This window comes from Manis pentadactyla, chromosome 12 (assembly GCF_030020395.1).
Source record: "Manis pentadactyla isolate mManPen7 chromosome 12, mManPen7.hap1, whole genome shotgun sequence".
Classification (NCBI taxonomy): Eukaryota; Metazoa; Chordata; class Mammalia; order Pholidota; family Manidae; genus Manis; species Manis pentadactyla.
Window position 1 is genome coordinate 99,343,099 of NC_080030.1, and position 13,990 is coordinate 99,357,088.

At 38.0% G+C, this 13,990-nt stretch overlaps 2 protein-coding genes across 3 annotated transcripts in view; both read left to right on the forward strand.

Annotated features, from left to right (window-relative positions):
• UFL1 (UFM1 specific ligase 1) overlaps window positions 1–4,605 on the forward strand; it is a 33,630-nt gene extending 29,025 nt beyond the window's left edge. The window contains exons 17-19 of the mRNA XM_036890382.2: window positions 305–390; window positions 914–1,094; window positions 1,723–4,605. Of these exons, the coding sequence (XP_036746277.2) occupies window positions 305–390; window positions 914–1,094; window positions 1,723–1,941 (486 nt within the window). The 3' untranslated portion in view covers window positions 1,942–4,605. The remainder of the gene's footprint in view (window positions 1–304; window positions 391–913; window positions 1,095–1,722) is intronic.
• A 4,296-nt stretch (window positions 4,606–8,901) lies between these two features.
• The window catches only part of FHL5 (four and a half LIM domains 5), a 44,999-nt gene continuing 39,910 nt past the window's right edge, over window positions 8,902–13,990 (forward strand). For both annotated transcript variants that reach the window (XM_057489436.1, XM_036890383.2), the window contains exon 1: window positions 8,902–9,048. The gene's annotated coding sequence lies outside the window, so the exon portion shown is untranslated. The remainder of the gene's footprint in view (window positions 9,049–13,990) is intronic.

The window sequence follows — 13,990 nt, forward strand, 5'->3', positions numbered from 1 at the left end:
TGATTCAGTTTAGATTTGGGAGCTAGAATTTGTGATCTTTGAGGACACTTTTATTAGAATAATTGTAAACTGTATCTGAAACTAGTCTTCTGCATTCAGATACCTCTTCGGGAGCTGAACGGGGGGACCATGCTGGGGGTGTTTTACCTTCTTTAGACCTAAATCACAATTTCAAATTTAATGGCAAAATGACATTTTTAAAAGTTATATTTAGAGTGTAAAATTATGGAACAGTACCAAATGGCTGTATTTCTTTAGCCAACCTAATTATAGAAGTAAGTCACAGTGCTGAATACCTTTTCAGAGTGTAGAAGACTTCCTTTCTTGTCTGGATTCTGCAGCAGAAGCTTGTGATATTATGGTGAAAAGAGGAGATAAGAAAAGGGAGAGGTAACATTGCGTTCGCATGTATTATTAATAAATTCCTAGGGGTGTGATATTTCGTTTTGGAAATTGGAATTTGACTATCTGAACCTTGCGTGGAGAAGTGTTGTGTCTAAATAGCTGCAGACTTCAAGCATATGCAGTCTTAATACACTTGTCTCCCTCTCTGACCCCTATTGATAAGGTAGCAGAGTTCCTTAATCCTTTAGCTGATCAAGCCTGAGAACTTTTTATTAGCTTTGAGATCTTGTAGGAAACCTTATTTAAATCAGTGCACTTGTATTTGATCCCAAATAACTCAAAACAAAAAGCATACTTTGAGGATGCTGTTATATAGTTTTTGCTATTATTTTCTAGTGTCTTAGCTTATCCAGGCCATTTAATATTATGTGTGTCTGTAGCCCATATTTAATAGGTCCCTTAAAATGTTTATGGATCCATCTAAAAATGGTGACAGAAGGCAAGAAATGAAATTCATGAGAACTTGTTAAATATGACAGTGTGTTTGTGTGACTGTGTTCTTGTTTAGGCAGATACTGTTCCAGCATCGACAGGCACTGGCTGAGCAGCTCAAAGTCACAGAAGACCCTGCTCTTACCCTGCACCTCACATCGGTCCTGCTGTTTCAGTTCTCAACCCACAGCATGCTCCACGCACCCGGAAGATGTGTCCCACAGATCATTACTTTCCTTAATAGTAAAATTCCAGAGGTATTATATTTTCAGTGTGCTTGAAACTTTTAAAGCTTCTAGATTCTGAATGGAATGTTTTGATTAGATAGATGTGAATCATTGTGAACATAAGTCACAGAGTATACTAACATCATTCCGCTTCCAAGAATGAGAACAGTGAATTAAGAGATTGATTTTTTTAAGTTCAGCATACTCAAGAGTCTTAAAGGATCCCGTAGGATCCCTGGTAAAGAATATTCTGAATTTGGATATTAAGCACTTAGAAAAGATATAATAACATCCAGTCTCATTTTAACCTGTCCTTCAGGGACCAACTCAAAAAGTCCCATCTTGAATAAATTTTTCTGAGAAACTCCTCAGCTAAAAGTAGTTTGACTTCTTTGAATTTCCATATCACTTTGACGGTATCTTTGGTGATAGAACCTAGTTAAGTTAACTTACATCGAAGTGGCCTGTATTCATGTTTCATCACCTCCTGAACTGTAATCTCCTTGACAGCAAGGACCTGGCTAGATTCAGCTCTCTACTACATGACCAGGGATACGTAAAGATGAGGACCTTCAATGCGCACTCGTTGAACAGATGCTTTGTCCACAAAAAATTAAATCACGTTCATTAACTTCTCTTCTCCTTTCCCATTTCACAGGATCAGCATACTCTTTTGATAAAATACCAAGGTTTGGTTGTAAAGCATTTAGTTAATCAAAATAAGAAGACTGGGCAGGGAGATGATCGCCTAAGTGAGGAATTAGACAAAGAACAAGAAGATATCACCAGTGCTACTCGTAAAGAGCTTCAGGAACTTTCTTCATCCATTAAAGACCTTGTTCTCAAATCTAGGAAATCATCTGTGACAGAAGAGTAATGATCTTAATTTACTTTTGTCATCTAGTAAACACTTTTCCCAAAAGTTAAAGGTGAATGGTTAACAAAAAACCACTCACTGTACAATCCCTGATCTCCCCTAATAACCCTCTTCAACACACAAGTCAGTTAAAATAGTAATGTACTCATGTAAATATTATAAAAACATGAATTTTTGTAAATTAGGTTCACCGTGGAAGATTCTTTTTCACATTACAATTCTAAAAATTATACATTTTAGGTTTATTTTCTTTCTAAATCCTGAACAAAGAGTAAGTTTTGTGGTATCTTTCATCTCTAGGAAAGGAACCATTTATTATTAGATTTCTGGTAACATCATAAGGCAGAAACTTAAAATGTCATGTTTTTTAAAAAAATAATATCCCTTTGGTAATGAAAATCATTTATTTTATCTTACAATTAATAAGAGAAGACTTCAAACCTAAAGTACAGAGATTTGCAAAATATTTTATTACTAAGCCCTTGCTCTCATTTCTGGCAGTTAGGGGGCCTCCCGTCTCCCCCACAGGAATGGAAACTTTTTGTGGTTCAGGGCTTCAGGGAGGCCTGCACAGGTGCAAAAGAATGCCAGAGGGGCCCATGCACTGCTCTTCTAGACCAAGATGCTAGCAAGAGTGAGAGGACAAATGAAATTTACTTCAAAGACATATAAGTTGCATTTGTCATTAAAATAAGTAAAAATTTAATACAAATATTTTTCTTTAACACAGTATGCATTTCTAAACTTCACTTTTTATGTCTATAGTCACTTTAGCACCTAGTTCTTTGTTGTAAGGGAATCTATAAGTGCATGTAAGTCATTGAACTGTTTTTTATTTTTTCAAAAATAGAAACTCAAAAAAGAAGATAGATATTCTTGTTTTCTAAAGATGATTAGTACTTAAAACTAAAATAGTCCTTGGAGTAGTCATTTCAACCAGTGGGGTTTAAGCAACAATTTATTATATATCAAAAAGTGATTTATTTTGAATATAATAGCAAATTAAATTTCAGATATTAAAAAAATACTATTTTATATAATTCCTTATATGACATTTAAAACTCTCTGTTTTCAAATGTTTGAATACAAAGATCAGTCTACCTCTAATTATAGACAAGTATTAATTCTAGACAAAGTGTTGCTAATTAAGCATTATTATTAAAGTTGGTAGGAATATAACAAATTAAAAAATGTATGTTTTTTCATTCGTAATTTTCTATTAATTTATTTACATATGAGAAAAAGAAGAAAAATGACAAATCTTCTGTGACCACAAAATCCAGTTAGTTTTATTTGTTTATTCAGCTTCCAAAACATTGAACACCCAAGCTTGTATTTTTATTCTGTCTTTGTTTAAGGACCTTATCATTTATGGCTCAGCAGATACCAAGGTAATCCACATTTGTATAGAACTAGATTATAGATAGTAAAGCAAATAAAATCGTTCTTTCTTAATTTGTGAAAATAAAAATAAAAAAGCAACACTAATAAAAAGAAAGTATTCTGTCTTATTTTGTTTGCATTTAATTTTTTCATTGATCAAAATGGTTCTTATTTTTCCACAGTGTCTAAGTCATATTGTTTTTGTAAATAAAATTATGGAGTTCATTTTGTATGTAAAGATCTAATTTCATTAATAAAATAAGAATTGTTAAATCTTTACTATGATCTTAATGGGCAGATTTAAGAATGTTATTTAAAATAAAGTTGCCTATTATTTCTATTTTATGGTACTTTAGAGCTTCCATTATTTTAATTGCTCCAAGGATTAATCTATGCATATATTATATATAATGTATTTAGATTTCTTAATTCTTATTCTGAACATTTTAAAAGTATTTTATTATATTTTCTTACACAGAAATAGTAGCATAGTCTTAGTGTCTTTCATTCCTAGGTGGATTGCCATTCGTGATCCATTTCACCTCAGAAAATCATTTTCAGTTAGCTGGTTTCAGCAAATGTGCAGCTATTTTCTTATATCCACTACTTCTTCCCCCTGCAGGTGACGTAGAGATATTAGGGTCACGTCCTCGGCTATTCGGGTTCAGGTGTCCATCTCCATTCCATGTGGTTTTGAAGAGCAGGGAAAACCCACTGCTGGCTGTCAGGAAGATTCAGTGAAGAGCACCATTATCTTACCAAAGTCACAGTGTATTTTCAGAAAATCCCTGATGCTAAATTAGAACCATGTATGTAGAAGTTGCTTAACCTGGTTGTAGAAACATCTTGAACTTTCTAGAGAATGTATTTTAATCATCAAAGCACCAATGGTGCAAAGTGCAATAGCGATCTGAAGTATAGCGCAGCCCCTGGATTGAAAAGGAGTAATTCCGTCCTTCCTTAGAAATGTTACTCAACCCAGGGCCAGGTGGGATTGTTTTTCTATCAAGAATTAACTTTGGGAGTTGGGGAGGGGAGGAGGAAGTGGAAGGGCTGAATTGTTTCATACCAAAGAAGCCTTTTCCCCAGTGTATTTGGGAGATGAAATAAAACGTATAAACTGCTCTGGGATGTACATTTTCCACAGAAATCTGGGGACACTTAAAGTGGCTATTCAAATGGCCTACAGAGTCACACAAGCTGCTCTGCCTTGAGGGCCACACTAAGCAAATAAAGGAATAAACGGATCCCAGGAGAGACTTCTTCCAAACCATCTAAGAACCTTCCAGGCTTTCAGAAACTGTTTATTCCACTTACATCACAAAGAAGGTATAACTACTTTAAACTGCTATAATAAATGTTGGTAAGTTCCCAGTGTTGTGTTTTATTATTTGTTTAACCAGGCTTGCCTCTGCTTACAGTACTCTCCTTCTCTCCAGTGATTAGTAGTGAGACAAACTGGATGTGTGTGTGCAGAGCAGGAAGGAGAGGGTTACAGTGTGTACTAGAAGAAAGGACGGACGTGGTGAACTTAAACCCTTGGATAACCAATCTCCTGGATCCTGTATGACAGTCAAGTACTAGGAATGCAAGAATAAATGTTAAAAAATATGCCTTGTTTCCAAAGACGTGACAAAAAGTCAATAATTTTGTTCAATATAGTGTTTTGAAACAAGAAGAGGATGCTGCAGAGAAGAAGTGGAAGTCAGACTTGCACAGCGGAGAAAGGAATTGAACAGCTGACCTGAACTGAGTCCTGAGAGAAAGGAAGGACCAGCTCCGTGAAAACAGGGAAGGAGTGGCAGGCATTTCTGGGCAGAGAGGAGATTCAGCAGTACTAAGACATAAAGCTAGTATGAAATAACGAGACATTTGGGGAACCCCAAACTGAGAAGTAAAAGTGGTCCGGGCAAGTAGGGTAAGCTGAAGCTGGAGAGAGGAGACGGAGATGCTGAAATGCCCTACACTCTAAGATAAAAAGTTTAGTTCAACCATTATGCTAAAAACAAGGGGAGCCTTTGAAAGACTGACCAGAAAATAGGTGATTAAGATTTGCCTTTTAGAAAGATCATTCTGAAAGGCAGTTGGACAATTCACCAAAATCCTTTCAAATATGTGTATTATTTGTGAAATCAGTATTTCCCGTTTCTGAGGTATGTGGACTGAAAAATGTGCACGTCTTTTTCCCAGCCTCTGCTAGAAAAGGAACAGGAATAGCATGTCTTGCATAGGAAGACGATCTTCCTGGCTTTGAAGTATTTTTGTTTATTCAGATGCTTGTCTACCAAAGAAACACCCTTTTTCGACTAGTCATGAGTACAGACAAATGTCCCAAAGGTTTCCTTTTATATTTCTTGTTATTCAATGAAAAGAAGAAAAAATAATTTAGCAAATTGTTTGCATACTGAGCTTGTCTTTACTGACTTAAAAGGTAGCCTCAACTTTATTGTGTAGACTTACAGGTTGGATAATTGCTTGAAGGCATAACACAGGGTTAATATAGAATGTTCAGTTGTTTGAATAGTATCTAATAAATGTAAGTGAACTTAAAGTAAGTGCTCTATATTTTTCTGCTTCTCTCTTTCATACCTAAATCTAAGTCTCTGTGATTCATACTTTGTAAATGCTCAGGATGAGCTTTGATGTGAAAGAAAATGAGAAAGGAACCCTATTCCATAGTATATTTCATTAAGTTGCAGCCATTATTCACAGTCACTTTCAACATACTTGACTTCACAAAATTTCAACAAAATTATTCACAGTATATTAAGTAAAAAAAAGATACAGAACTTCATATGATGTGGTCTTCATTTTCTAATTAAATTTATTGTCTAACTAGAATTATATAAACATTTGCCTAAAATATTTCCATAAACATTTTATTGTAGTTATGTGCATGCATACATAATATTCTAAAGGGATTTAGGTGAAGATTTGGGCTGTGGCTGTCCCCTGGGTTGCAAGTCATTTTAAATTTTATTCTTTTCAATTTTTTTTATTGAAATATACTTTATATACAATACTGGTTTCAGATGAACAACTTTATGATTCATCAGTTATATATATTATTGAATGCCCACCATAAATGTAGTTACCATCTGTCACCATACAAGATGTTACAATATACTTTTTCAATTCTTATTCCAGATTTTCTGCAGGAAGCATGTATATAGCTGACAGCACAGGCATTAGGGAATTGACCCCTGGATAGTGGAAAATCAATGGATAACTTTTGACTCTCCCAAAGCTTAACTAAAAGCCTACTGTTGGCCAGGGCCTTCCCGGTAGCATAAACAATTAACACATTTTATATATGTATTATATTCTGCCTTCTTACAATAAACTAAGGTAGAGAAAAGAAAATGGTTTTTCAAATTGCAAATCTCCAAAAAATTTTCCCCTATAGTTGTTGAAAAAAAAATTCACATGGCAGTGGACCTGTGCCATTCAAACATGCTGATCAAGGGTCAACTGCATTTTATTATTCAATAAACATTTAAAAATATATATTACTGCACAGTGGTGTAGAGAGATGATAGAAGGGGAGCAGACTGAGGCGGGGGCCAAGTATTGTATGACTAATAAAATAATCCCAGTGAGAATGTGAGACTCAGAATCCAGAGAGGAAAGCAAATTTGAGAGATAACAAAGCAGAACCACCCGAAGTCGGAGATGGGGATAAATGCTGGGGATGCTGGAGAATAAGTGAGGAAAGGGAGGGCTCTAAGATGACCAGTTGGACCCCAGTGCCATGCCCTGAGGCAGGAAACACAGCAGACTAGCAGGTTAGGAGTGGGGAGAAGACCAGGAGGTGTATCTGGGACTGTTGAATTGAAGATGCCTGGGAACCTCAAGACAAAGATGACCAGCAGACCACAGGATACGTGTCTGGAACCTGAGAGACTGATGACAGTTGAGAGAAGAGGTTTGGGAGGCCCAAGTGTTGTCTTCATAAGCCCCGTGGAGAGTGTGCAGAGGAGCATTTTGAACTGAGGATGAAGCTACAGGGAAGGGTGAGGTGAATAAACGGAGACAAAGTTGAGATGCTAAGAACAAGAAAGAAATTAGCGTGTTATTTAGTGTAACTGAGGGAAGAGAATTTCAAAAAAAAAAAAAAAAGAAATAGACATAGCCAGAGGTGAGAAATTTCAGGTAAGATTAAAGAAAGTGTGCTTTGGGGTGCTAATTAAGATCTTTTATGAGCTTAATAAAGCTTTTTGGTGGAGTGATTCAAGTGGAAGACAGATCGCGATAGTTTGAGGAAGGAGCAGGGATCAGAGAATGCAGTTACCCTCTCAGGAAGCATGGGTATAAACAGAGAGGGTGACCCATAACTAGGTGGAAGCGCACGCAATTTATTCTCTCCAGGATTTCACTTCTCGCCTATAAAAAGAGAAAAACAATGCCCGTCTAGCAGTGGTGTCATGAGGATTAAAGTCTATTACTAATTGAATGAACTTGTGTCCTTCCACTGAATCAATTTGTTTCTGCTAATCACGTTTTCATTTTCATATCTTCGTCATCAAAGTCAACTGAATAACAAAGCACTGAGTTGATTGTCTTTGCATATTCCTGGCTCCAGTTTTTGATTGTATATACCTGAGTTTGACCTCAGAAAATATTAGTATGTCATTCCTTTAGCACTAAGAACAAGAACAGTTCAACTGTGGTCTGGGAATAAGTGGAGTTGTTGGCAGAGCATTCCTTCTCTCACACCACCTTACAAACCAAAGAGAGAGATGTCCTCAAATGGAGATTCTAGAAATAAATGTCACTCACATTATGAATCACTTTAACCTACTGAGAATTCCTGTTGTGGATTAACTCAGTATGCAAATACTTCTTCAGATCCAACTCTTAAAATCTCTAGCCACTTTTCATGTTTTGAATTGGAGATTTTCAAAAGACCAGCAGTGCTTAAATGAAGTCACATAGCTACAGACATGACATAACAATCATTTCCTCCTAAGTCCACAGGCAGGCGGAGGAAGCAGGTAACCACCTTGAGTTATTATTCTCATCAGATCCAAGGCTCAAGCTTCCTGAATTTCCCAGAAAAGCTGTGGCAAAGGCTACAATCCAGGGTTCATCTCTCAAGCTGCCAAAAATCCTGCAGGTGAGAACATGGGGTCTCATTTCTTTCCAGACAATGCAACAAAAGAGCTCTGTAGTTCGGCCATTTCTTACCTAAAAGAGTTCTGATAGTCACCAGAAAACAAAATAAAACAAACCAAAAACCCAGATTAACCAAGAAAAGAGAAAATATATCATCTTTCTGAGTGTTTTAGAACAGGCCCTTAATTCCACCTGGGCGCTGGACACTTCTCAAGTGTGTATGTGAGCGTCTGTACGTGCACTTTGTATTGTAAACTTTTTGCAGCTTTTCCAAATACTTCAAGTACTAATCCTAAGGCAGGATTTCCCTTTAAGGAAGTAGGGCAAAGAATACGTTATTCATAATTTTAAGTAAAAATTGACAACGAGTGCTTTCCCAGCCCAGCAGGAGTCAGCTATGCGCATGCCACAAGGCCTGGAGGACACCCAGTCACCCTCCTCTTTTCTCCCACGAAGCTGAGAGCGCCGCAGTTGGGCGGGGCTGTCAGACAGCTGGGGGCTCACGCTGTTCTTTTTGGAGTTCACATATGAATGTGTTGGAGGGGAAGGAATCATATATTCTCCTTTCTTAACTGTTTAAATCACACGAAGAAGCAACTTTAAGAAAAAGTAAGTTTCTTTTTTTTTTTAATGCTTCCTTTTTGTGTGGTATTTTGCCTTCTTTAATTTTGCTTAAGTATAAGAGATTCTTATAAACTCCAGTGGACCGCTTAAGAGAAAACTTGCCCTTGACAAGTAAGTATGTATCTTGAAGTTTCTTCGAAACATTTTTTAAAGCCATTTGAGCCAACAGTGAACAAATTTTATAGTCTCAGCTTTTCAGGTTTTTCATTTTGATGATATGCTTGTGGAGGCAACATAATAATAGCCAGATAACCCTGGAGTTAGCCCCTGAGTTCTGAAAATGGTCTTTATACACAGGGGCAGAACTTCGTGATCATAAACAAGGGAAGTGGGATGCTGGGGTCTTTTTTGGCTTAATTTATTTGAATGACTAACTCTACCACAGAGGGTGTTTTATAGTTGACTTCGTCTATCCAGAGCACAGTTGGAGTCATTTACAGACTTTAAGTGAGTTGGTGAGATTCCTGCTCTTTTTTTAGAAAAAAAAAAAAATCTGCCTTCTTTTCCAAAGTAGGCATAAAGAGAATTCCTGATCTTAGGTTTTCTAAGATTGTATTAAGTTGTCTACGTGTCTGGCTCACACAGACAAAACACGCTACATGAACCTAAAGCATTGCTTCTTGAAACTAAACTAGCATTACTTACACAAAAGCACGCATCGCATATGTGTTCATGCTTTCTTCCAAACTGTTTCAGTCAGACCCTCACTGGTGTCTGTCAACCATTTGAAAACCAAATGCAGCTCGCCAGCTGTCAGTCTGGGTTTCAGAAATGTGGGAACCAAAAAGAATCATTAATAAAATGTGTGAGTCTTAAAAACAAAATGCAAGAAATTCCCTCAAGCCATTTTAGCTGTCATTTCACATCCACCACCATCATGTATAAATTCCAGCATTTTTATTAGCAAAGTAAATGGATTAAAATATAACACAAATATTGCAAACATACATATTATACACGATATTCCGTAACATATTTGTTATGATATATGCCTAGAGCCATAATCCAAATTGCTTGGAACTAAAGGTAAACTCTGATGTCTGTTTTCTACACTTGCTCTATTTATTCCCACATGTTGTTATTAGCTGCCAATTCTGGGACTAGTCTACCTAGACAAGAGAGCAAATCTGTGTTAACATAATGTCACCTCACTGACAAGTTTACCTCTTATCTTTATTATACTTGCTAACAACATTTTGAGTGAGGTTGCATTAATTTGGGTTTCTTAGGCAAACCTAGTAACTTTCTACTGTAATACTGAAGATGGTAAATGTTTATCTAGAACATACTAGAGAAGATTTGATTTGTTTTTATGTTTTCGATCTAGGAAGCATGATCTCTCTAGAATTGAAAATCAAATACATGACTTCACAAGGGAAGTTCTGAGTCAGATGTCAGTTAAACTTGCATTTCCATTTCTTGTAATTGTGCTTTTCCTTCTGGTTGTTATTATTTTTCTTAGTTTCCTTGGGTATCCTGGAAGGGGACTAGGAAGTGGAGCAAAATAGGGACCTTCCTGCCACAACACCTCCAGTCCTTCCAAAATGATCAGCTTGAGCATTTATCTATCTCCACATCAGACCACTTTGGGATCCCAGATCCCCTTAAGGATCTGGTAGAACCAATAGACCTTCTTCTCAGAAAAAAAAGCCGCCTGCAAATTGATTATTCAGTGACATTTCTGGGGCTGGCAGACTCCTGAAATCTGTCCTTGAGTGTCGTCTGGGGTCCTGATTATGAACCACTATTCTCCATGAAACTGTGGACCTCAGCTCCACACACACACTGGGGCCAGTGGGTTCCCTGAGAATTTCAAAGGCATAGGGTGGAAATATGCCTACAATGTCTCTGTACGCCACCCTCACCTGAGGACAGGTAATGTCTTAGCTGAAGATGAAGTTTAAGGGTGAACTTTCAAAGCAGCTGTTTAGTTCATTTGTTCTGGGCAGCGTATCATGGAAATGAAAGAGAGTTAAGTAGAAGGACAGTCCTGTCTGGGCACATCAGGGTTTAGAATGAAAGGGTGGTGTGGTCAAGCCTCTAGAGGCCCCAGAATGTGGAAGAGGCGACTACAGCAGGTCCTCCGGTTTCTCTGGCCGTCCTCGGGAATCCCCGGGGCCCCAACGGTGCACTGGAACATAGCAGAGACGCTCTAAGCTAGGGCCCTGGCTGCCTCTGCGTCAGGGACCCCAGCCTTCAATCTTCCCCTCTTGATTGGCTCCTCCACCACCATTTAAGCGGGATCAAATGTCTCATCCTGCAAGGCTTCTCTTACCTTACTCTGCTCCTCCCGTTAGCGTCCTAGAGGAGTCTCTGCAAAGAGCTGTCTGCACTCTGCTAAGCATACCCACCGTCTCAGCCCCCACTTGGCACCCCAGTGTGGTCTGGCGCTTGCCCTCAGGGCTCCCCAGCTCTCACTGAGGTTATCGGTCACTAGTGTGTTACTAAAACCAGTGCACATTTCTCATTCTCCGTCTACTCTCCACTTCCCCCATCTTGAAACACCCTTCCAGACCTTCCAGATCAAACTCATTTTCCTCCCGCTTCGAAGACCACTCTTCCCAGACTCCTCTTCCTCTCCCCGATATCTTGGACTCCTTTTCTCTTTCTGGGCAATTTCATGGCTTCAGTTATCATCTATTCTATCTGCTTACAAATTCAAAATCTGTGTCTCTAGCTAAGATAACTTTTCTGAGCTATAAACCTGTATGTCCCACTGTTTGCTGGACAGAGGACTGCCCAGAGCAGGCTTGGACCCCAGTGAGTAGGGAAGGATATCAGGCAAGCCAGGTAAATATTTTTGCATAGAATTGGCCCTAATACCCCCTCCATTCAAGTAATTTATGTATTTTCCCTGGCCCAACTCTATGGCCCTAACTGAACAGTGCCACTTGGTTGTCCCAAAGTCCTCTCCAATCTCACTGTAATCTACAAGCAAATTCATCAGTTCCCTCTCCTGCCTGCCACCCTACTTCCCTCAAGTATGCTCCTATGTAATAACTGACACCATGATGTAACCAGTTGCTCAAGCTGGAACCTGAGCGAACTAACTCCTCCTCATTCATGTGTCCAAAGAGTCGCCAAGTTCTGTCTACGCTATCCTGTACCTCCACCTGCTTCTGTCCTCTGTCAGCACCACCTCCCTACTGTAGGCTGTCGTCTCTTCCTTGGTTCACAGTAGCCTCCTCACTGGTCTCCCTGCCTCCAGACCTGCCCTCTTCTACTGCACCGTCCACATGAAGCCAGAGTGACTCACCTAAAACACTTGCTCTAAAAACAAATTTGATTTTGCCTGCCTCTTATTTCAAACTTTTCCCTGATTCTCTACTGGCCTTGGGATAATGCCCAGATTTCTTCTCAGGGTTAGATAGAAGCATTATAGTGGATTACAGGTCTCCTCAAGTCAGGAACCACTTCTGAGTCTTTGCTAAAATGTAGATTCTGATTCTGCACCTGGGTTGGTTTTTGCATTTCTCTCAAGTTCCTGGATGAGGCTGATAATAATGGTGCATGCACCATACTTTCATCCCAGATGGGTTGGAGCTCAACTTGTGTCACTCCCTAGTTCTGGGACCTGAGGGAGTCACTAAGCCCCTGTGTCTCTCATTCCTTGTATATAAAGTGGAGATCACGATGATATACTTTTTCTTAAGTTTGCTATGAGAAATAACTGTGTTAAGATGAAATTACTTGCAACAGGGCCAGGCACTCTTTGCAGGTTGCAGGTAGTCAGAAAAGAATGAATGCATTTTATAGACACCTTTCCAAAGACCTGTAAAATGAGAAATGGAGACAGAAAACTTTAATGCCTAGTTTGAGAAAAGGGAAATATTGGATACAATAGAATGAACTTCTCTCCAAGTGCTGTTTCTGGATTAGATTGGTAATCCACTAGAAAGGAAAAGTTTTAAATTCATTATTTAATAAATAAACAAGGCTAGAAAGGCAATGCAAGAGCAATAGTATAACATGGAGAAGAGCATCAGGGCTTTGAAGTCTGGTCCACTTGAGTCTTTAATAAACTCAGGCAAATTAGTTTGCATCCCTCCCTTAAAGAAGGAATAAAATGACTGCTTTTATTATTACTCTAATACTTCTGTATTTTTATTTTTATTTCTTCTCAAGTTGTTCTGTTATAGTTCTGTTGCTATACTGGACCTTAACCCCATCTCACTTGATTGTTAGCCAAATGTTGAGGTATTATTTTGCTTATTTATTCTGCCAGAGCAGGACTTAACAAATGAATTAATCCTAAATTTTATTTTTTGGTAAATCATTTTGATGTACCAGATTATTTATTTATCTAAGAATATACTTTTTGTGTGCTTACATTACTTAAGAACACAGTTTTGGGTTTTACTTTCAAGTCAATTGCAATTATAACACTAAAGATGGGGGGAAATGGACTTCTGAGGTTCTGGTTTCTAGCTTGATTCTGTTCTCTAATGATTCTTTACAACTGTTCATAAGACAATTTAAGTAACATGTCATAGTCATGTAACTCCTAATCAAGGTGTCAAACTACTTATCACCTTTTTTGACAAAAAGCCATACATATAGGTAACTAATTCATTCACGCATTCACGCATTCATCATCAAGTAGGCCAAGCCAGTATTGTATTTCGATTTAAACTGGTCACGCTGTTCAGTTTTCTCTATCTATATCATGAATCTCTACATTGTGCTGATTACCATTTCAGGAGTCTCCTATGAAACAAAGAGTTGTCTATCATGAACTTTGACCAAATGCCTCTAAGTATAGAATTTACTACACTTTGATTCTGTGTAAAGTATTTTCCTCACATAAAGATCAACACTTCTTTAGCAGATTCATGGCTATAATTTGCATGCAGGGAAAGAAGAGCATGTACACCCATCTAAAAAGCCATCATGCTACCTAAATGAAGTAACATTTTCATTTTTCAAA